The following is a 21,736-nucleotide window of genomic DNA, read 5'->3' as shown; positions in this document are numbered from 1 at the left end:
GAAAAAACAGTCTTTTAAGTTAACCCTACAAAAAATATGTGTATATCCACACATACGCACACCTGTCCAGCCATGTACACATGGTTCCTCAAAGCCCTTTATGTCTAACAGATTCCATAATCAAAATAGGTGAGTAAGAAGAGCTCCAGTGCTTCTGCCCTTGATGTAAATAGTAACAGAGAGCAAGTGACAAAAGCAATTTGTTTTATTTCTATTATTTGCGGATCTATAATAGAACTATAAATGTTTAACAAAATGACATCTCAGTTGCATACTGTAAAGCGGTTAGGAAAGCCAGAAACAGTAGATGACTACAATGGAATAATTTGCATTGGAAAAGGCATCCCAAAAGATCAAAGAACTGAAAGCTAGAACTTACTCACCGCAGTTGACGGTAAGAATTGACTTTCCTACTAGTTCATCCGCACATAAAGTGTCACTGATATTCATTCACCCTCTTAACATCTTTTGTTTCCATTCTTTTTGATTAGTGACTTTGGGTGCTGTTAGATTTTTTAAATACATCTTTAAGGGATTATTCACATGAAATGTAATAGCTTTACAGAAGCTTTAAAGAGGACTTCTGTTAAAACTCAGTAACCATTAGAACATTTTAGAAGACAGGTCCAGAAAATATCAGCAGCTACAGGACCGATATATGGGTAATGTGACAGTGAAGAAAAAAATAACATGTTCCAACCGCAGTTGAATTGTTCTAAATGTGAAAATGACCTTGACATCCCCACTAACCCACTTTTCCAGCTAGACACGAAGATCATTTTGTAAGCAATGTTAGCTACACTTGTAAAATGTACCTTTCAGTTCTACATACCATAGTCCATTTACAGAATCTGGCAAGTAAAATACACATTTCTTTAACAAAGGGTGCTTCCTGTACAAAAGCGACTACTTCATAGACAACCATTTAAATGAACAAACGCACTGAACATATGAAATCAGACGGATCCGGACTGCTGCACACTCCCAGACACACCGAACTACTGATATGCTCAGCAGAAGTTCATAAACAAGCAATACTTTCATTTTCCTTCTATTCCTCCTTCCAATTTATGACAGTACCCGCCTATCACTACAATACAAGGCTTAAAAAAAAAAAAAAAGACAGTATATCACATGGAGGTCATTAAGTGACCAGAATATGCACATTTGTCAACTTAAGAAGACACAGTATAGCTTTTGCATTCCATCTGACTGCTTTGTTACTTGGGAAGGAAATATACAGGTCTTGTGAAATACAGTCTCAAAACAGAAAAGCAGAGAGCTATGAAAACCAACATTTTTACATGAGCACGTTAGAAAGCTGCCTTAAACCTCACCTATCCTGCCGTAAGTCACCATCTCTCACTGACACTTGCGCTACAAAGAGAAACGGAAGGCTGTGAGCAGCGACCACCAGGCACCCTCTACAAAAGTAATTTCCTCATTGGATCACCTTGCTTTTATAACGCACGTTTCTCGCTCCCCGCCTCATGCCCGGGCGCAGAGCACATCCCCGAGCAGCGCACTGCCGCAGCCTTGCACTTGGCATCGCTAAACGGCACCGGGCGCGTTTCCCGGTCCCCCAGCCCCCGCCCAGGCCCCTTCCGCCGCCAGGCCACGGCGGGCTCCCGGGTCCCGGCCGCACTCCCGCGGCGTGCGGGGGCCGGCGGAGCACCAGCGCCCGCTCCAGGCCCCGCGCGCCCCGCCCGGGCACGCACCCGGCTCGGGCCGCGAGTGCGGACAGAGGAGGAGGAGGAAGGAGGAGGAGGAGGCCGCGCTCGGCCGCGGCCCGGCCCGGAGAGCGCCCGTCGGGCGGCAGGGGGCGTCCCGCCGGCCTCGCGGGTCACGCAGAGCGGAGCATCCCTCCCCCCCCCCGCCGCCGCCGGGGAGCGGTGCCCGGCGCCTGCTGCCGCCCCGCGCCCACCCCCGCCCGCAGCCGGGGCCTCACCCGCTGTTGTCGCTGCAGACACCGCCCGCGGCTCCCTGCGGCGGCTGGCGGCGGAGAGTCGAGGGGCGGCGGGGCTCGGCGCGGCCGCGGCACGGGCCCCACTCCGGCCGCTCCCGCCGCATGGAGGGGGGAGGGCAGGCTGGAGCGAGGGGAGAGGAGCGGGGGGAGCGGGCAGCGAGGCCCGGGCGGGACGGGGCGGGAGCGGGCTCAGCGGCGGCGGGAGCGCGGGGGCCGCTGCCTCCGCCTCATCCCTGCCCGCGCCTCCGCCGGGCCAACGCCGCTGCCCGGGCGCCGTCGCCTAGCAACCGCGCCCAGCCCCCGCCGCTGCGGGCGCCCGGCTCCTCGCGGCGCCGCGCGCGCTCCCGGTGGCAGCGCACGCGCCGTCGACACGCGGCCGCGCGCACCGGCCTTCCGCTCCCGCCCGGCGCCAGGGTGCTGCCGGCGCATGCCCGGGCCCGGGCCCCGCCCGCGGCGCAGGAGCAGAGCCGGGACGCGCGGGGAGCGAACGCCTCGAGGGCTGACAAAGACGGGGTGCTCTTAGGAGCCGAGGGCTGCGGTGTGGCTGCCGCCTGCCAGCGGTACTGATGAACGCCTCCGGCTTCCCCGGAACCCCAGCAGCCTTCCCTAAAAGTATTCCCCCACTAGCTGTAGGGAGGATTCCTTCAAATGTGACTCGAGTATGTTTTGAAGGCTCAGAAACCAGGTGGGATACAGAAGGAATTTCTATTTTAAAAGTTCGGGAATTTGAGGTGAATTCCGTACCTCAGGGTGCGCCATTTTGACTCTTCTGTTTACTGAGGCTTGGCAGCGCCGCTCCCCGTGGTGCCCGCGGTAACGCCCCCAGCCCCGCGGCACGGCGGCCCGCGGTCGGGCCTGCTCTGTGTGTTAGCGAGGGGGCTTCTCCAGTCTTCCAGCCTGGTGTACCAGGCTTTCTGCAAGCGTAACTGCAATTTCTGTGCATGCTATTTCTTTCACAAAACGTGTTGCACACGTTTCTTTAATGTCCGTCCGCACAAGTTTTCACCTGCCTTCACATCTCCAAGTTTCCTCTGGCAGCTGGACGACCTTATAAACTACTAAATGTCTGAGTTCTATCTTTTGAAAAAAAAATGCTACAGCTTGGCTGCTTTAACTCACTGATATTTGACTAGAAAGATATTTCAGATGCTCAGATGAAGATAAAAGCTGACAAAATGTACAATATTAGTGTATATGTCACTTGTTACGTAACTAAATCTGTCACAGTGGCTCATTTTATAGAACTTCAGATAAAAGTTTATCAGGGCATTCTTTATAACGTGAAAACTTCTGTAATAATGAACAATGTACACAGAATTTAATGGTATTTTTTAAATAGTTAAAAATAGTTTAAAAAGAAAATATATATATACATACGTTAATGTGTTAAATCCAGCACATGCTGAGAAAAGAAAAAAAGAAAAAATATATATCTTTATGTCCAGCCGTGTAGAATTGATTGTTCTAGGGGGGATGATTGCCTGGGGGGGGGGAAGTCATTCTTGCAGTTGGAACTGTTCTGTATCAGACTTCTTGTCACAGTGGTATCAGTGTATGGAATGAATTTATACTAAATGGAAGTGTCTAATTTTTTTAAATGCAACAAAATTCAAACTGGTGCTCAGTGTGTAGGGTAGTACTTTGGCATTGAGTTCAGTCTGCATAATACTAAAACGTGTTTTGAAATGTATCTGCCTATTAGCTCTTGGTTTAAAAAGGATCAAATAGGAACAAGGATGAATTTTTCAGGAACAGATGACTGGGAGGTTTTTTTCAATGGCAGTTTGCTTTAGTCCCACATCACCCATTGAAAAAATCTTACCTGTGTGCTGGGAGAAAACTGATCGTTATTTATATCCCACACATCAAAGTTTATAAATAGCAAGAGAATACACGTGAAACATCAGTGCAGTGATTTCCGATCATTTAAAGAACTGTCAGACCTATTTTGTATACAACAAAAAGTGAAACACAGAGAGATTAAGACACTTGTCCAGACCTGTGAAAAAAAAGCTGAATGACACCAGTTTGAATGTGCTTGGACTGCCAGTATTAGCATCAGAGCTGAAAGAGTAATCCAGACGGACAAACCCTGGCCTTCTGCTCTGTCCATAAAACAGCATGCTTCATGACGTACTGATGCTTTACTTTGCAATCTGGAAAAAGATTTTTCATCTCTATCTCTAGAAACAGTAGGGATCTCAGAGTGCACAATCAGGATACTGACTAGTCTCTCCAGGGTACAATACGCCTTTTGCTCACCTTGTTACCTCTGACAGCAGTGGTGAAAGTACATACTCTCCTCTTCCTCTTTAGTCACTTTGCTGAAAGTTTACACTGAAAAAAAAACGTTCAGAAATTTGGCAGCAATAGCAGAAGCCTCATATAAAGGACTGTATTCTTCATCAACGAAAAAAAAAATGCCACTGCATTTTGAAAAACAGAGTGAGTTGAGAGGATAGAAAATGTCAAGCAGATTCACTGTACTTGAAAGGCAGCATAGGGAAGAGGGCACAGGATGACAGCTGTGCTGATTCCACAATCGAGGGAAGAGCAGGATATCTTACTGCAGCAGGCACTGATTTCATGTGGATGCTGAACTCAAGCTAAATGCATGCTCCAAAAGACTACTTACTATCTATCTAGAGCCTGACTTAAGACCTAGTGAAAGCAATGGGAATTTACTTACTGATATGAAATGGTTCTCCTCAGGCCTTCATTTATTTTGAATACTTCTAAGGATTGTTTCTTCGCTTTGTTATTCTGCAGAGCTAATGGTTTTTAGTTTTGCACAAATGGTAAAGTTAACAAATTCCTACCATCATGTGTATAGCACACCTACATTTTTAATTTCTTAAAATGAGACCTAACATACCTCACGCCCACATGGCTGACTTTTGTGTATTGAGTACAAGTGGTATTTCTTTGACCTTGCTTTTATATAAACGGATTTGTGTAAATAAAGTAAGAATAAATACATTCAAAATAAGCTATATAAAAAAGTTAAAGTCTCACTCTTCTGGGAAAATGAAGGGAAGAGAAAGACTTGCATAAAGCATGTGCTAGTCCCAGGAGATTGTCTTATAAATACTCCAATAATGTTTTAATGGGTAGAGTATTAAAACAAGAATAGCGCAGACAGATAAGTGATCTGAATTTTAACACTGGAGGGGTGGATTAAAGATTCTGTCCTGGAGGTAAGGAAGAAAGGGGATAGGAATTGTTCCTCGGGTATTGTTTATCTAACATTAAAAGTATCCCTACATTATTAAAAGTATTCTTAAATCCACATAAATTCTTAAATCCACACTGTAAGTATCAACCTTTGTGAGCACTTTGAAGTAAGTTAGAGCTGCTATTTTTTCATTACCTATTCCAGAACTATGCCTGCAAGAATACATTTACAAAAATTGGACTTGTATAATGCAAATAAATCCTCAAAATCATTAATTGGAAGATTCATAAGAGAATCTGAAATATGTTTTTTATAATGTTTGAAAATTTCAATTTATTTCTTAATTTATTGTCTAGTGGAATTGATAGAAAAAGAATGTAGATGTTTTGTACAAGTCATCCTGAGTTTTTAACTCTCTTTAACTATTGATTATTAATTATTATTAATGATAAACAGATCAGTAATCTTTTGTCTGAGAAGACTGACTTGTGCTCAGGCACAAGGTGAATCCCAACCACTGCTTATCGTGATGGCCAGTGCTCTCCTCTTTTGTTCATTGTTCTCTTTGTCTATCGTACCCACATGTTCTCTCTTGCCTTATATTTAGAGAAAGTATTTGGGACAGGAACCATCAGCTTTTGTCCTTGGATTTGTACATTGCTAATTATAAAGGTATCCTGCCCCATATCTGAAGATTGTAGATGCTAACATGCTGAAAATTCATGAAAGGAAAGTCCTCACTGTTTAGAGATACCAACCATCTGCAACTTGTAAGACCTCACACCTGATAGCTCTGCTCTTGTAAAAACCATGTCTTGAAAATCAAGTACCAATTTACCAGTAAGTTGTAAAAATGTAATCAAACTAGCCACAATTGATCCTTGAGAGAATGTGGCTTGCTTCACATCCTGAAACAACCCAGGTGCTTCACTGGATGCTGAAAAACAACCCATCAAGGGATTTATCCTTATCCTTATTGTGGGTAAGATAATAAGAGAGTCCTGTCTTTTGACAGGACATACAAAAATCAGTTCAGCTATTTTCCCTAATTATGTCTTTTTAGGGATCTCACTTTGGGGCTGTTTGCTCCAGCGCTTATGAACAACTTCCTTGCCTCAGACTGAGGACAAACCTCAGTCATACCAGCTCAGCTCTGAAGTTTGTTCTCTGGATTTTTATTTCTTCCAACTCCATCACTATCATCCAAGTCTCCCCACACTTCGTTTTATAACTTCCTTGCAAAAAAGGAACATGGGTAGAAAATTGGTAAAAGTGAATCCCAGCACCTTAAGGCCATTGTGCTACACACATACTCCATATAAAATTCTGGGAACTGCGGCACATAAAGAGATTCTAAGATCAATTTTTAGCTCAGAACCAGCTATTTTACTTGGATTGTCTGAGTTCAGTTAGCAGCTATTGCAATAACGCATGACATTCTGAGCTTTGTGTTGTTTTTATGACTTCATGCAAATTGATATTACTTCACAGGTGAGCATAAAAACGGGGTCCCTGCTCCAACGCAGGCCAAGGACAGCAGTGTAAATAGAAGCAGCAGCAAAATCACTCAGAGAAAACATACTGTCACAGAGGACAAGAGAATATTAAAGACCAAGTTGCACAACACAGGTAAACCAAAGAGAAAAAAATATTCTGCTCACCTGTGCTTAATGAAAACCAATAATTTTTGCTATTTTTAAATACATGGAGATCTGAAACCGGAGTCTTTGGTCATTCCAAATCCCCATTTACTTCACTAGAAACTAAAAGCATTTAAAAAGATGACTAGATATATTAATATTAGGAAAAAATAAGCAGGAAGCTGCAGTGCACTGGTTCTGATATCACCCATGAGTTCTGAAGTTTTTATGACTGACTTGATTTGCCGGATTGCCCATTCCCACTGATCAGTGAAAGCAGAAAAAAAAAAAAAAAAGAGAAAAAAAAAGGCCAAACTGCATCTCCAGTGAAGAGAGTTTCAGCTTCTCAGCTTCTCACACTGCCTGAAACAGGGTCTGATCTGCATCACATAACATTGATTATTCAATGTAATTTGCATAAGAAGAAAAAAATCCCACTGACAAACATTTGCTGCCTCAGTTACAAAAGGTTTGCTTAAACTTCTTTGTTAAGCAGGGCAGGGCAGGGCAGGAGAGGTATATACTAGCATAAATTCTTTGGAGACTGGCTGGGTAGCAGAATTCAGGAATTTAAGCCTATTCTTCCTTCCTGGCAAGAACTCAGAAGAAGGTAGAGGGAATGTTAGCCTGTCACATTCCCTTCTACAAGCCTAAATCTCTTTTGTAATACAGAACATTTTGCAGTTTTCTTGTTTGCTTTCATTTTCATGGTGGGTTTCTCATCAGGTTCTCTGTATTTGTTTCAGACAATGCACGGTAGCTAGAGCTATTTCTTTTGACCTTCCAAAGTGTTGAGATATAACTGTTATCTTCATAACTTAAAAAACAATGCTTAATACACTACAGAAGAAGAAATATAATTGCCTGTCTGAGGAATGACAGTGACTCTATTCACCAACATGTGAAGAAGCGAAGTGCTCTGATATTCATGGCTAGAATGTCCTTAGTATGGCAAATGGTCACTTTTCTCAATTTAGCTGTTTTATTTGCATTGTTATTCTTTTCAAAACTAAGACTGCTATGTATAGTGGCAGAAATAAAAAAGAAAATCCTAAAGAACAAAATGTATCTCTTCTGAACTCCATATATGCACTCCTCATCACTCAGAGTACCTACAAGAAAACAGCACAGTAGTAGTAACGGCTACAGCATGTTTTTATGTTTTACATCAAAATCACAAACACATCCAATGATCTTAGTGCTTATTCCATAATTCAAATGATTTAATGAAATGCTAATTATTGCATAGACCTCAGGAGGTCACCTTTTGCTCTCTTTGCATTCCTAACAACCTTTGACATCAGGTGTGACAAATTGATTCAAAATGTAGTTGCAGGAAAAAGGGCAGGAAAGCTTTACTCTGCCTTGTGGGTGTTGTAGTTTTTCTGCTGACTACCTGCCTAGTCAGAAATAGGAAGCTGGACTCTAAGTCCCATAGTTCCCACTAGAGCCTACTGCACAGGCTCAGAGACCGTATGCTCGGAGGGGGTGACTACATTGTGTCTATTGTATGATTGTTGGTTTTTTGTTGTTGTTTTTGTTTTTGTTTTCCCTGGCATTTCGTACATTTCACAGGAGGTTTAAATCGGGAGGTTTAAATCAGCATGGCAGATGAGCAAGAAATTATGTGCAAACTCGAGAGCATCAAGGAGATCAGGTACGTTTGCTTTGTGCCGCATCAGTTACATGAAACAGCTTTCTCGGGGGAGTGGAGGAGTTGCATCGATCTGAAAGTAGCTATTGTGCTCCTGAGGGAAAGCAAACCACCCCTGGGCTTTATGATAAGAGCTGAAATGACATTTTTCTAAATAGGGAAGGAGCATCTGCAACCGGGAAGTAGCAGCAGAAGGTGCAGCAAAGGGCTGTGATGGTCATACATTTCCAGAGAATTAACTCAGTGACACCATAACACGAGAGGGAAGAGTGTGGGGGTGGTGTTGGGCTGCAGGTGTTTTCTTTTAAGCTCTTTGAAGTATTATTTCTCATTCCTGAGTCGCTCGGTCATAAATCTATCATTTTGCCTTGCCCACTCCCATCATTCCCTGGCAGGAGCCTTAACAAGCTAGGAAAGGAAGGGCAGAAAGCAAGCGGAGCATGACAGCAAAAGCCAAGGATGGATGTGCCCCTGAGAGTGGCATGTTTAAGTGTCTGAGCAGGACATGGATGTCTGGGCACAGCCAGGCAGAGACCAATGGGAGGATGTGTGGCTGCTCAACTGCCAGGGTGGCCGATCTCCCTGGGCAGTCAGTGCTGGCAGTCAGCTTTAGCTGGGATTGCGGCCTGCGAGGGAGTGTGGAATTTGTGCGTGTGCTAGGAGAGGGGAGCAGCTGAGCCTGTGAAGCAGCCAGTGTTTACCCGGTTTCTTTCTACTCTCCCTTCCCTGGGCAGAGACATGGCCCTCTACCCAGAGGCAGAGAGATGGCTAAGGTGGGCAGGGAGAGCAAGGAGTCTTCCTACCTGCTGTTTTTGGCCACCACCCTGAAGTGGTGAGCAGGGCCACATGTACTGGGGTGACAGAGTGCCGTGGTGGTGATGGATGGGGACACAAGAGCATGGGCTTTTTCTGCCATCATCTTGAGAATCTACCACAAGGCAGGCAGCTGTCTCTCTGCTGTTCTGTGCAACACAACACATGAAGAATTTGCATATAGTGTTCTTTGTATGGTGAATTGCAGAATGCCTTGAAAGAGGGGGAGTCATAAACAATGAACGGCACCGTATGTGCCCATGTTGGGGGTATGTGTTTTTCTGAGCTTTAGGTAGGACATTTTCACTCTTTGACATAGGACACTGATATTCAGGATAGGGCCTGAGCTGTCTATATTTAGCAGGAATTCATGCATCCAAAAGCCAGAATGCATTACAAAGAAAGTGATTTGGTATGTAGCCAGGAGCTGAAAGCTGAGGTGGTGGTGGGTAACCCCAGAGTGGAAGGAAGTGTTCTGGGGCATGGCAGCTGAATACAGGCTATCAGTGGGGATATTTGCAGGAGAGGCAGGGGACAAAGGTTCTGCTGCCTGGCCCTGCATGCAGATGGCTGCAGAGACATCTTTCTGGCTGTTAACAGCACCTCTAGCAAGCACACTTCACCTGTGGAAAGAGGTGAATTAGGCAGCAATGTATGGGCCTTGGCCTTCTTCACTCGATATCATGAAGATGAACAAAGATCAGGCAAAAAATTTTATCTAACATCCCAAAACTACATGTAGAAAGAGATGGAATAACACATGCTTTTCAGAATAAGAACAACACTTTTCTACGGAACTATTATTGGACGGGCTCCTTTAAAATACAGATCTAAATATGGCCTATTACAGTTTGAGGTCCAAATATTCTAACACTGACTTTAAATATCTCATTAAATTATCTTTCCAGAGAAAGTGGTATCCTGTATTTGGAAATTTATGGTGTATTCAATTTTATGACAATATATTCAAATGGGACATTTAAACTGTAATTAAGACATTTTTTATATTAGTTTATGGTATAAGGTACTGTAAAGGTGACATTATTACCTTTATTGTGCAATGAGGTATCAAGAAATTTGCTTGAATATATTTTAACTTAAAAAATCAAAAACAAATCCTGCTTGCAGCATTCATGTCAATTTTGAGTCTCCTTTCACAAAATGTGGTCAGATAAACTACCTATTTAAAATGTCTTTTCATTCTATGAAAAAAAAAATCAATCAAAATTGCTATAAGAAACCCTTATCTTTACAGAGCAAACACACCTTTGATGGATTTGGCAGGCTTTATTTTAATCTGCATTCCATGTACTATTCTATAGGCAAAGGAAAAAAAAAAAAAAGCCCTCACAATTAAAATCAAAGAAATTGCCAATTTCTGTAGCTGCACTCTATCATTTATTAAAGGCAGCTCAGCTGGGTTTTTGATGGAATTCTGGAATATGATTCTCAAAACCTGTATACATAGATAAAAAAATACATAATCTGTAGTCAATGGAATTGCTGTTGTCAGTAAATGTATATATGTGCCACCAATCCAAATGTATCTGCACATGCTTATTGATATGCATTGAGTAGTTTCACAGAACTAACCCTAGTTGTAAAATTAAGCAAATACATAAAGACTGGACCTCAGTGTTCTAACTGGGAGGAGATCAAAGAGAATGAGAGCGAACTTACCCATGACAGATGCTAGTTTCACTGCTTAATGCCCTACTGTGGCATTAAGTAGTCACTTAGCGACTACCATTACCATTGCAGTCTAAGAACTTAAATAGAAGGGCAAAGAACACGAGGGCAGAATTCATTAGGCAGTGTAGAAATCACAACTGCAGTTTTTGTTTCAAAACATCACAGCATGTTGCCTGATGCTAACAGAGAGTTCTAATTTGTATGCGCTTTTTCTTTCCTATACCAAAAGCTAATCATTTGGTCTGAAACAATCCCTTGCAATGCATTCGTTGAGGCAATTTGGCAGAGCACAGAGGCCAGTGACTAGTAACAGTGAGGAAAGTGATCTTTTTCCGTTGTCTCGGGTGAATGCATTCCATAAATACAAGAGAGGAAACAGGGATAAAACTGGGGACAAGTACTCCCAGTTTCAGTAATCAAAGCTGCTATTGCTAAGTATATGGAAACAATGAGGCTTGATGAAAACAGGAGTAGATGGTTGGAGGATACTTTTTAGTGGGATATTGCCACATTTGAAATAGAAGACAGAGATGATCTCTTTTACTGGTTTAAGTCCAATATTCATGTTCAGACTAGTAAATACTGTTCAGACTAGTGAGTACTGAGACTGATGGACAACCTCATTGCAGCCTACAGCTTCTTCTCAAGGGGAGCAGAGGGGCAGGCGCTGATCTCTTCTCTCTGGTGACAGTGACAGGACCCGAGGGAAGGGCATGGAGCTGGGATAGGGCCAGTTCTGGTTGGGCATTAGGAAAGCCTGCCAGAGTTCAAGAAGCGTTTGGACAACACTCTCAAACATACGGTCTGATTTTTGGCTGGTCCTGTGTGGAGCCAGGAGTTGGGCTCAATGATCCTTGTGGGTTCCTTCCATCTGGGGATATTCTGTGATTCTAGGACATTCCAGCCATCTGATAACTTTTGTGGTCCTCCTCTGGTCCTGCTCTAACAGGTCCACATCTTTCTCGTGCTGGGGGCCCCAGAGCTGGATGCTGTACTGCAGGTGGGGTCTCGCGGGGTCAGAATAGAGGGGGAGAACCAACTCCCTCTTAGTTCTGAATACATATCGGAGAAGTTATTTATGATACTGTTTTTATTTCTTGTAGCTTTATAAGCTCCTGAAGTGAGAGAGAGAACGACTTCGGCTATAATTCTTGAAATAGATAACAAGAGTTAGTTGTCTCAGGGACTGACCCAGCTTTCTGCCATTCTCTTCAGCAAATGGTGGAAGACTGTTGTGCCAGTTCCCCTATGCCAGTGATGTCTGAGACAGCCAGTAAAAGGATTAACGAAACTTGGGGCATAAGCAGTTACTGCACTCATTGAGACTGATTTGGAAAACAGGAACAAAGGATTCAAAGGCATATGTGAGTCTTCCCAAGAGGGGGGGTGACAGGAGAGATCCAGTCAAACAGAAGCAAGAATAGAATCTATACAGACACTTGCCATATACTTTAAAGAAGAGTCCTCAGGCTAGCTCTAAAATTTCTTTGGGAATCTTGGTTGGAGCAAGAGAAAACAGTAACTCTGTTAAAGCCAAGTATAACAAGGAAGGCCAGAGGTGGTACTGTACAATTACCTGAAATGTGACATTGCAGGTTCTTGTTATAAACATTTAAGTGTTGTTGACACCTGGGTTATGGCGTATCATATTCTAACCTAAAGTACAGGAAAAATAACTAAGACTTCTTGGTTAACTAAATCACAGAATCACAGAAACAAGACCAGGAACAAGAGCAGTTTGTTTGCTCTGTTCAATGACTAGTACAACTACTGAATCACAAGAGCAGTAGACTGTTCTGCTGCTTAAAGCTGTCTGATGACTGAAACTCACACCCCTTAATTGTTAGCTTTGAAGAGAGAGAAATGGACTGGGTTTCTAAACACTTTTGCAATGGAATGACAGATTGGCACTTTTTTTTTTTAATTAGAATGCAGGACATTGGTAGAAACACTTACAAATATGTGAAAGGTACGAGATTTTAGCAAAGAACCAAGAACTTGTCATGGTGTACCTACAAACGGGATGGTGGTGGTGAATGTCATCTTGAGTTTTTACTACTCTGACATGTCATTGCTCTGGAATTTTCTTTAATCTGAACTTGAAGTTAGCATTGTAGCAGTTCAAATTACTGTCCGCATAGTGGTAGTCAATGTATAGGATATTATAGTAACTTCCATTTCATTTTATGTATCACCGAATCCTGTTTAAAACCTTTCATATTTTCTGGATTTCTCTGCTTTGGAACTAGGTTTTAATCTCAGTAAATTGATACAGTAGAACTCTTAGTACAAATTCTCTAAATCTGCAGTAACTGTTACATTTTTACAATGTACTCTTCGTTTCATAATTCTGTATATGAAAGTTTGATATAATCTCATACATTAGAAATGCTCAGCAAAAGAGCTGGGATTAGAATTCAGTTCTGTCATTGCACCTTATGTTTTTTCAGGCATACTTAGTTTCACCCTTGCCTATTACTGCTACCTGCTTCTTCCATCTATTCATCTATAAAGTGACACCTTGACAAATATTTTGCAGTGACTTACTGTTGTCCCTCTATATTTGTAATTATCACTGGGATCCAGGAATAAGACTTTGCAGATGGAAAAAATAAAGGCGCGACTGAAAGCAGAATTTGAAGCTTTGGAGTCTGAGGAGAGGCACCTGAAAGAATACAAACAGGAAATGGACCTGCTGCTGCAAGAGAAGATGGCCCATGTAGAGGAGCTGCGTCTGATCCATGCTGATATTAATGTGGTATGCAACAGTCCAGCTGCAGGCAGTCTAAGACAGTTGTATATGAATCAAGCCACAGGTTGTGGAATTGCACACATCAATGAACTATGATTGGTTGAATAATCTGGACTTTACAACACCATCCTAGGATCCTATAAAAAGTGCCAATTAAATTTATTTCATGCTAATTGTTTTTTTCCTGTCTGTGAAAGGTGGGATATTTTGTAATGTGAGCTTAGAAAGCATTTGGACCAAGGGGTTAGGTTGCCAAGCCCATTCTAGCTACAACCTCACCATTAGTCATAGTAACATCATTCTGACAGTCCCATAGAAAACCATTCTTCCTGTTAGTCTCTTCTCATCCAGCAGCTGAAGGCAGCTAGCTGGGACTTTTGATTGCTTTTTGTTTTGGTTTGGTTTTTATGTTTTGTGTTTTTTCTGAAGAAAAGGGATTTGGGGAAAACACGATATTTGTGAAGTTCTTAGCAAGAGTTTACCTTCATCACTGAGTAGAACCACCAAACATTACCAGAGTACAGTAAGAAGCACCAGCCAGAAGGAAATTAATACAATTATAATTAATTAATTATAGGGGAATCTATTTCAGATGGAGAACACTATCAAGCAATCTGAGAATGATCTCAACAAGCTCTTGGAATCTACTCGTCGCCTGCACGAGGAGTACAAACCCCTGAAGGAGCATGTAGATGCTCTGCGGATGACTCTGGGCTTGCAGAGGCTGCCAGATCTGTGTGAGGAGGAAGAGAAACTGTCCCTTGAGTAAGTCTCCAAAGCAAACATTATCTGGGTTTATATTTATAAATCTAACTAATAGTCTAGCTCTTGATTTTATTCTTTGGTTTTGTCATTCTACTTTGTTTGGTAGGTGGAAGAAATAACTTAAGAGGTATGCATGAAAAGAAAAAGTTATCAAAAAAGAGATGTGGGAGTACATGTATCTGATAACATTATTTGAATTTGTTGGAAGTTAGATTATTCCAAGCTGCAAACTCTACATATGATATGTAAAAATTCAAGAGTTTGTTTCTCTAGATTTTATATTGTATATTGTTTTTTTCTAACAAGGTATTTTCTTCATGTTGTTTTTTTGCTTGTTTAGCAGAGATAGAAGACAATACAAGAAAGGCATACAAAGCAATTATTCTTCAATTGGTTTGTGGTACTGCTAGTCATATTTTTTCTTTTTTGCTGCATGCACATGGCAGTGCCATTTAGACATCTACCTGTGACCATAAAAACTAAAAGTTTACCCTAGATGTGGAATAGATTTGGATAATGACCTCAGTTTCATTTTTCAAGGCATAACCTAGAAGGCGGCAGAATTAGCTACTATTCAAAGAACAGTATCGTTTGTTTAACAGATCAGTTTTAAATGCAATTGATGTTTTAAGAAAACTACATTTCTTAATGCCCTGCACATTTGGCATCGCTTTAACTGACACAGTTTTCAAGATTTCTCAGAATTTCTTCGGAAATGCAGTTTTCCGCTCAAAGCAGCGTGACACTACAAAGAAATGTATAAATCTATTGCATTAAAAATATTAACAGGATAAAATATAGAAATAGAGAGTTTGGCAGTGGTACATCTAAAGCTGTTAAAGATTAAGTATGTACACTGTATATTTTCTAGCCTATTAGTTTTATATTTAGTTGTAAATCAAGATGCCTTAGAAGCTAACAGTCATTTCCATTCTTCTGAAATCTGTCTGATGTGCTTAAATGTAGAGGAAAATACCAGCAACTCCATTTAAGAATTAGTCCAAAAGGTGTCTAAATGTAGGCAATTTGACTCTAATGGGGAAATGTAATAGAGAAATGTGGTCCATTATATTTTAACACAAATTATCCCTTAAAAATAATGAAATAGTCCAGAAGGTGTTTATTTTTTTATTTTTATTTAAATTTTTTTTTTTGGTCTAGCTACTTTGAAAAGCAGAAAGCAGAATGGCAGACAGAACCACAGGAGCCTCCCATTCCAGAGTCTCTGGCTGCAGCTGCAGCAGCTGCCCAACAGCTGCAAGTGGCTAGGAAACAAGATACCAGACAGACAGCAACTTTCAGACAACAGCCACCTCCAATGAAGGTCAGGAGATGGAATGTGCTGTTTTTTCTCTTGTGTCATTGAAATATACAATGTTTATAAAATTGATCAGTATTTACAAAAAGTAAAAATGATGCATCCTGATTCTGATTTTTTTTCTGCAGGAGTTCATATCAAAAGCAATCCCAGCAGACTTAAACTAGTAGCACCAGTCATCAAGGGTTGACAAGGCTTTATTTTGACTCCTTTATGACCTAAGAATCTCCATAGAGATGCAGGCAATTCTCACTCATTTTGTGTTTCATGTGAGAGAAACGCATGGAAGAAAGATGCTGGGTAAAAGAAAGACCAATAGCTGGGAGGTAATCCACAATGGGTACATATTAGAAGCAATGCACATATTTTATGAGGAAATACAACTATTCATGGTAGAAATTACCAGAGAAGGTGATTGATTCTGTATTTCTTGGTATCTTCAAATCAAGATTAATGTGTGGATTAGTTCAACCTAACTGTAAGCACTTAAGTGAGGTGTACTACTTTGAACAGTTATACTCAGCTCTTTCTGTAGTTAGTAGAAACAGAAAAGTAATTGCATACTATCCATCCCACCCTAGTTTCAGAGATTTATGGAGTAGGAAGGCAAACTGAGGTAAGTACATTTCATAGTTATGTACTTACTATCTAGAGTTAGGTCAGCAAAAATCCTTTCTGAGAGCAATACACTTCAGTCAAATGGAAGTTCGAGGGCTGAGTATGGAACAAAAGGGTAGAGTGCTGTATCTTGTGTTAAATATGTAGAATTAATCTAATCACCCTCTCTGCCTTGAATGCTGTGAAATTGCAGTCAGACTTCACTATAACTTCTCTGACTCAGTGAGCTATTACCCTTGTAGACATCTTTAAAGCACATGGAAAGCTTAAAATGAAATGGAATTTAATTCTGAGATTATTGATACAGGCCTGAATCATGTGTTTGCTGAACTGTAGTTTAAATACAATGAGATTCGTTACTTTTTCCTTTGGCCTGAAGTTACTGTACAGTCTAGAGACCTGGATATAAAATTTAGCATTGGTTTGCCCTTAAAGGCAAGAAGTCTTGCCTTGATTATTTTTTTCAGTATTGATACTCAATAACCCATGTATCAATGCCACTTAAATGTTTATAACAAAAGGCTGCAATGTCGCGTTTCAGGCATGTTTATCGTGTCACCAACAAATTCATCGGAATGCACCCATATGTCCACTCTGCAAAGCAAAGAGCCGATCTCGGAATCCCAAAAAGCCCAAGAGGAAACAGGATGAATGAAACCCAGAAGACTGACGAGAAAAATGTGACCTCTTCCACTACCCTTCCAGTAGAACTGTAAATTTGGCCAGACTTTACTGAAGTGCAGACTCAAGTATGACCAACCCATTGTTTTCTATCCAATGCAATGTAAGCACAATGTTCCTGTCCTGTCTTAATTTCCTTCTGGTCCTTAGGATTTAGTTTTAAGAGAATAAGTACTAATGGTGCTACAATTTAACATTTCAGTCATTCCATCTTTTGGACTCATAAGCAACACAGAATTCTTATGCAGGTATCCTAAATGCCAGACTACACCTACTGGCCAAATGTGATTACTACAAATGCTTTTATGTATTTTTAAAAACAGATGTTACTAACAGATTATTCTTATTTTCCTATTTTCTGATAACAGGATACCATTTGAAATGCAGAAAAATCTGTTTGTTTGTTTGTTTCACTAAAGAACAATTTGTTTTCCATGCTGGTACGATTGTGTAGGCTTGGGTATCAAGTAGCACTTTTTTTTTTTTTTTAATGTGGGACATGTTCAGGAAAAAAAAGAAATGGTTTATACAAGAAATCAGTGTATTAAGGACACAAGTGAATTTTGATTTATTGGAGTTTGATTGTATCATTCCATCAAATTTGGCTTAAAATTTGGAGGAGGGATCCAGTTATAGTCTGTGTGTGAAGTACTAAAAATGGCATAATTTGTGTCATCTTTAACATCTTAATGTGATATTATTTTCAGCAGTCAGAAGACTAATTGATTTAAATATAAGGTTTAAATTAATACATTAGTAGTCCTCCTAGGCTCTAGGGCAAACAAGCTTACTGTAGTTCTCTAGGAAACATGCATCAAATACCCCAAACCTCTATGTCCACAGACTACAACAGTAGCCATTCTGCACGTCTCCCACGTTTTCTGCAGAAATCTTTGGCAGACGTATCATCTGTTGGATCACAGGGAAGTTTAATAACATGCGCTGGGAACAGTGTCAACTAAAAAATGATGTATTTCACTAGAACTGCCTGGTTTTTTTTGCTTCCTTTTTTTGGGGGGGGGGTTGTTTTTCTCCCTGACCAAAACTTCCTATTGTTGTATCTTTTAATAAGCCGTTATGAAGTTAGTTTTTCATCCTGTTTTTTTTTTTTCTTACTCTGCATGTGTGACAAAAGAACCTCAATTAGAGGATCCTGCAGACCCCTCTCTTTATCTCTGTCTTCCCTATTTCATCTCATGCAGCTGCAGTTTTCTCCAACAGGGAGGGTGGCAGTGACCCAACTACAGAACAGGGCTTTCAGACTTACTCATTTCTAATTCCAGTTTTGTCACCAACTTTGTTGACTAAACTGATCTTAAGTATTATATATTCTTTTCACTAAGTTCAGGAGACAGGGACTGCCTGTTTGCATTCAGCCTCTCTTTTTAGCCCATGTTTTCTTCTACTATTATGCTAGATTGGATATATTGAGAATTTTGCTTGTTAAAAACGAAGGACAAGGAAGCCCCAAGTCTCTGGTCAGAACTTTGTGAAATGCTGTGGACTCTACAAATACACATAAAACACTTCTACTGTCCAAATCACACACATTGCCATTAATTTCCAAACTCATCCATAAAGTACATGAATATTTTATTGAATATAGCCTTATAATTTATGCCAAGTTCAGTCAGTATTCTCCCATTTTAACGTTTGATAGCCAAATAAACATCTGTCAACAGTAGAGGCAGAATATGGACTATGTGCCCCTGACAACATGTAAAAAGCAGATTCTGTGAGCTGCATTACTGGGATTCGGTCTCTGAGCGATGATGGAGGAGAGCATGACCCTGTCCTCCCTTCACCAGATGGCAGTAGTGCCCTAACTATCCTTCTGCATGTTTCCAACACAAATACTGGGTTCTGTTTTTAAATGTCAGAGAGGCCATATGCTGTGTATCCTACTCAGAGCAATTCCTACTGAGCTTAAAGGAAAACATACACAGAGTTAAAGAACAGCATATGGACTCTTTCCTCCAAACTGCATGCATGAAAACAGCATACTTTTATGGTAGATGTTGCTAAGTTTCAGAAGTAGTGACAATGGAGAGTGGGTGAATGGCTCGCAATGAAGTAGTGCATGAAGAGGCACAGATATGTAGAACTGACTTACAGTCCTGAAAGTCCCAAAATAGGTGGGGTTAGTCCAAGCTGTTCTTACTTTGCTGTTACTTTGCCAGGTTCTTTGTTTCTTTGGAGATCTCTAGAGCTCTAAACTGAAGCATGCTTAATGATTCATAACATCATTCTAAAACACCATTTCTTAACTTTGTATAACAGTTCTGTATTTTTACTTTTTTTTTTTTAAACTAGTCCTTAGTGCCCTCATGTTTAACAAGTTTTTTGTTAATATTTTTAAAGAGAAAAAGATGTGTGTATGACATACTGTGTTTGTATCAATCACATATTAGTGTTTAGAAATCTGTTTTCACATCCTTTATGAAGTTCAGTCATATGAATAGTTTGTGTTGCTGAGAATGAGTCAAACTACTTCAAGGAGACAAATCCATATTATTTAATAAGGGATACTGGGGGCATGGGGGGGGGGGAAGCAGTATCTTTCTTAGGGAACTATTAATATTTTCTCTCACAGATTAATTAAGAAAGTTAACTGAAGAGCTCTTCTTGTGACAGCCTTGGCCCTTTTTCTCCCTGCTACCTTTCTCAAGAGACTTGAGAGATAATTACGAAATACTGATTCCTTGTTCAGTTAGTCAGAGGAGGAAGCTGTCTGAAGAACAGTTTTTACTATAAAACTATGGCACTTCTGCACTGTGAAGCAACAATGGCCTCTTACGTTGTACCTAAAGTTCTTCCAGGATATTTCTTCACGTGGCTTAAATTCATTCTTATTTAGCTTAGATTCTCTTGATAGCCACAAAGAAACCCCTGTTGTGGATGCTGAGAGGCTATTTAAGCCTTGAATAGTTTACAGGACTTTTCCATTACTAACCTCTGGTTTGACCCTGGCTTTGTCATTCCCTTTTCAATGAGTAATCAAACGATAACAGAATCACTGGATTCTTTTGTTGTAGATGGTTTCCAGGGCTGTTTCCTACTTCCTCACTTGTTTCAAATGGTATAGTCCTGTTCTTTTGCAACCAAGTGGCACAGAATTCACAAGCCACCGCCCCGCCATAAGATCACACTAAAAGGATGAGAGCATTGTACTGTGTTTAATGACTTCAGAAATATTCACACCCAGGTCAGGGTTGAGTAGTTGTTCAAACTTTAGTGCCAAGGACACCATTATCTGTGGTGAAAAGCCAAATTCTAATAATTGCGCTTACTGAATTTTAACTTTAAATTTCTAAATGGCACACTTGCGGCTGACTGAACCTGCCAATGGCTTCAAGTTACAGAATCTGCTTGTGAAAGAATAGCTATTGAGGTGCTGTTCTAAATACCTGACTAACCAAGAAGTCAAGACTTTATTAGCACTTTAAATAAATAAATGAAAGTGCTTTCTCTTATTTTACAGTTTTCTAAGTCCTCCGACATGGGTTTTCCATTTTAGCATTTAGATATTTTAGCAATACCTGGAGTTTCACTGGCTTCTGTGTTCTAAATATTTTATTCTTCTGACCAGGAGTAACCTGTTAAAGTTGTCTGTACAGTCCTTTTTAATAAATGTTTGTTACATGTCATGCTTTCTTCATGCAGAGTATTTTCACAACTGTTATTTGCTTTTGCTACTGAGAAGCAGCCATATCCTGAAAGGTAAATCTCAGATCTCTAATTTTACAGTATGCAATTAGCCCCAATTCTGTTATGCCTTCATAGAAACTTTATGGTCGTAAATATGGGGAAAGAAATACCTGTGAGCTTAGAAAGTAGAAAGGAAAAGGAAATAGCAAGACAGACTTAAACCTAGCCAAACTTCTCAGTAACATTTCTTGAACACAAACCACTGTGTGCTTAGACTCCAAGATCTCTGCATCTGCATAACAGTCACAGAAACGACATCCGATTTCATGTTTGTTTGTTCTTTCTTCTCGGTCTCACCCACATGACCTTGGCTTGGCATGGCAAATGGAAGTGCTAAACCTTGATCGGGAAGGTGAGTGGAGAAAAGTTGAAAAACAGGGATGGTTTTTGGTTTGGTAGTCTATTGGTCCACCTCTGTGTGACTCTTCTTTTCAGGTGATGAAGAAGAAACTAGCAACATCCTAGTAGGTTTCTGTGGTCCGTGTTGAGGATGGATTCTGACCCCTGAGAATTAAGTCAAGGGGCAAATACTGTGTGTGTTGGGGAGTGGTTGGCAGAGGGAGGCGTGGAGTTGCCTAGCAGTTGTCTATCTGACTTCAGTAGCAGAGCAGGTCAGTTGACTACCGTTTTGCTTCTGAGGAGGGTGTTGCATTGGAAGCATCTTGGCTGGCGTGCCGTTCCTTAGGAGGAACTGTTCAAAGGAAACAAAGGAGAAAAAGAAAGAGGGGGAGGAGGGGGGAGGAGGAGGGGTGGTATTTAATCCCCACCAGAAGAATCCTTATTAGTTTGTGAATTTGATTGTTTTTCTTAATTATTATAGGGGGTGGAGAGAGAGAGAGAGAGAGAGAGAGAGACGACGCATTTTAAGCTTATATAAGTAATGGGTTAGTGATAGGACGGGGGGGGAAATCAGCATTCCCAATTAATCCAGAACACCTCTTGAGTTCTGTCTCA

General features: G+C 40.9%; 2 protein-coding genes across 9 annotated transcripts in view; one reads left to right on the top strand and one right to left on the bottom strand.

The window, feature by feature from the left end:
* The window catches only part of ZC3H12B (zinc finger CCCH-type containing 12B), a 32,871-nt gene extending 30,553 nt beyond the window's left edge, over positions 1-2,318 (bottom strand). For 2 of the 4 annotated variants that reach the window (XM_080553746.1, XM_080553747.1), the window contains exon 1: positions 1,949-2,318. The gene's annotated coding sequence lies outside the window, so the exon portion shown is untranslated. Of the gene's footprint in view, positions 1-1,337; positions 1,359-1,453; positions 1,800-1,948 lie in introns of those variants that run through there. The other 2 variants (XM_080553744.1, XM_080553745.1) reach the window with 2 other exon arrangements.
* A 73-nt stretch (positions 2,319-2,391) lies between these two features.
* On the top strand, positions 2,392-20,721 carry ZC4H2 (zinc finger C4H2-type containing). 5 transcript variants are annotated; one of them, XM_080553760.1, is made up of 7 exons: positions 2,514-2,651; positions 6,633-6,770; positions 8,357-8,438; positions 13,527-13,698; positions 14,285-14,457; positions 15,619-15,781; positions 16,935-20,721. In XM_080553760.1, the coding sequence occupies exons 3-7, from the start codon at positions 8,386-8,388 to the stop codon at positions 17,046-17,048; spliced, it is 675 nt and encodes a 224-aa protein (XP_080409886.1). In that variant the 5' UTR covers positions 2,514-2,651; positions 6,633-6,770; positions 8,357-8,385; the 3' UTR covers positions 17,049-20,721. The 5 variants fall into 5 exon arrangements, with proteins under 5 accessions (XP_080409884.1, XP_080409886.1, XP_080409885.1 ...); XM_080553759.1 differs by having other exon boundaries at positions 7,528-8,438; XM_080553761.1 differs by lacking the exon at positions 6,633-6,770 and having other exon boundaries at positions 2,544-2,651.
* Positions 20,722-21,736: the final 1,015 nt, after the last annotated feature.

The sequence above is a fragment of the Anser brachyrhynchus genome (assembly GCF_964034855.1).
Source record: "Anser brachyrhynchus genome assembly, chromosome: 13".
Lineage (NCBI taxonomy): Eukaryota > Metazoa > Chordata > Aves > Anseriformes > Anatidae > Anser > Anser brachyrhynchus.
Note: the sequence above shows the minus strand (reverse complement) of the source record. Positions and strands in the feature narration are given on the sequence as shown.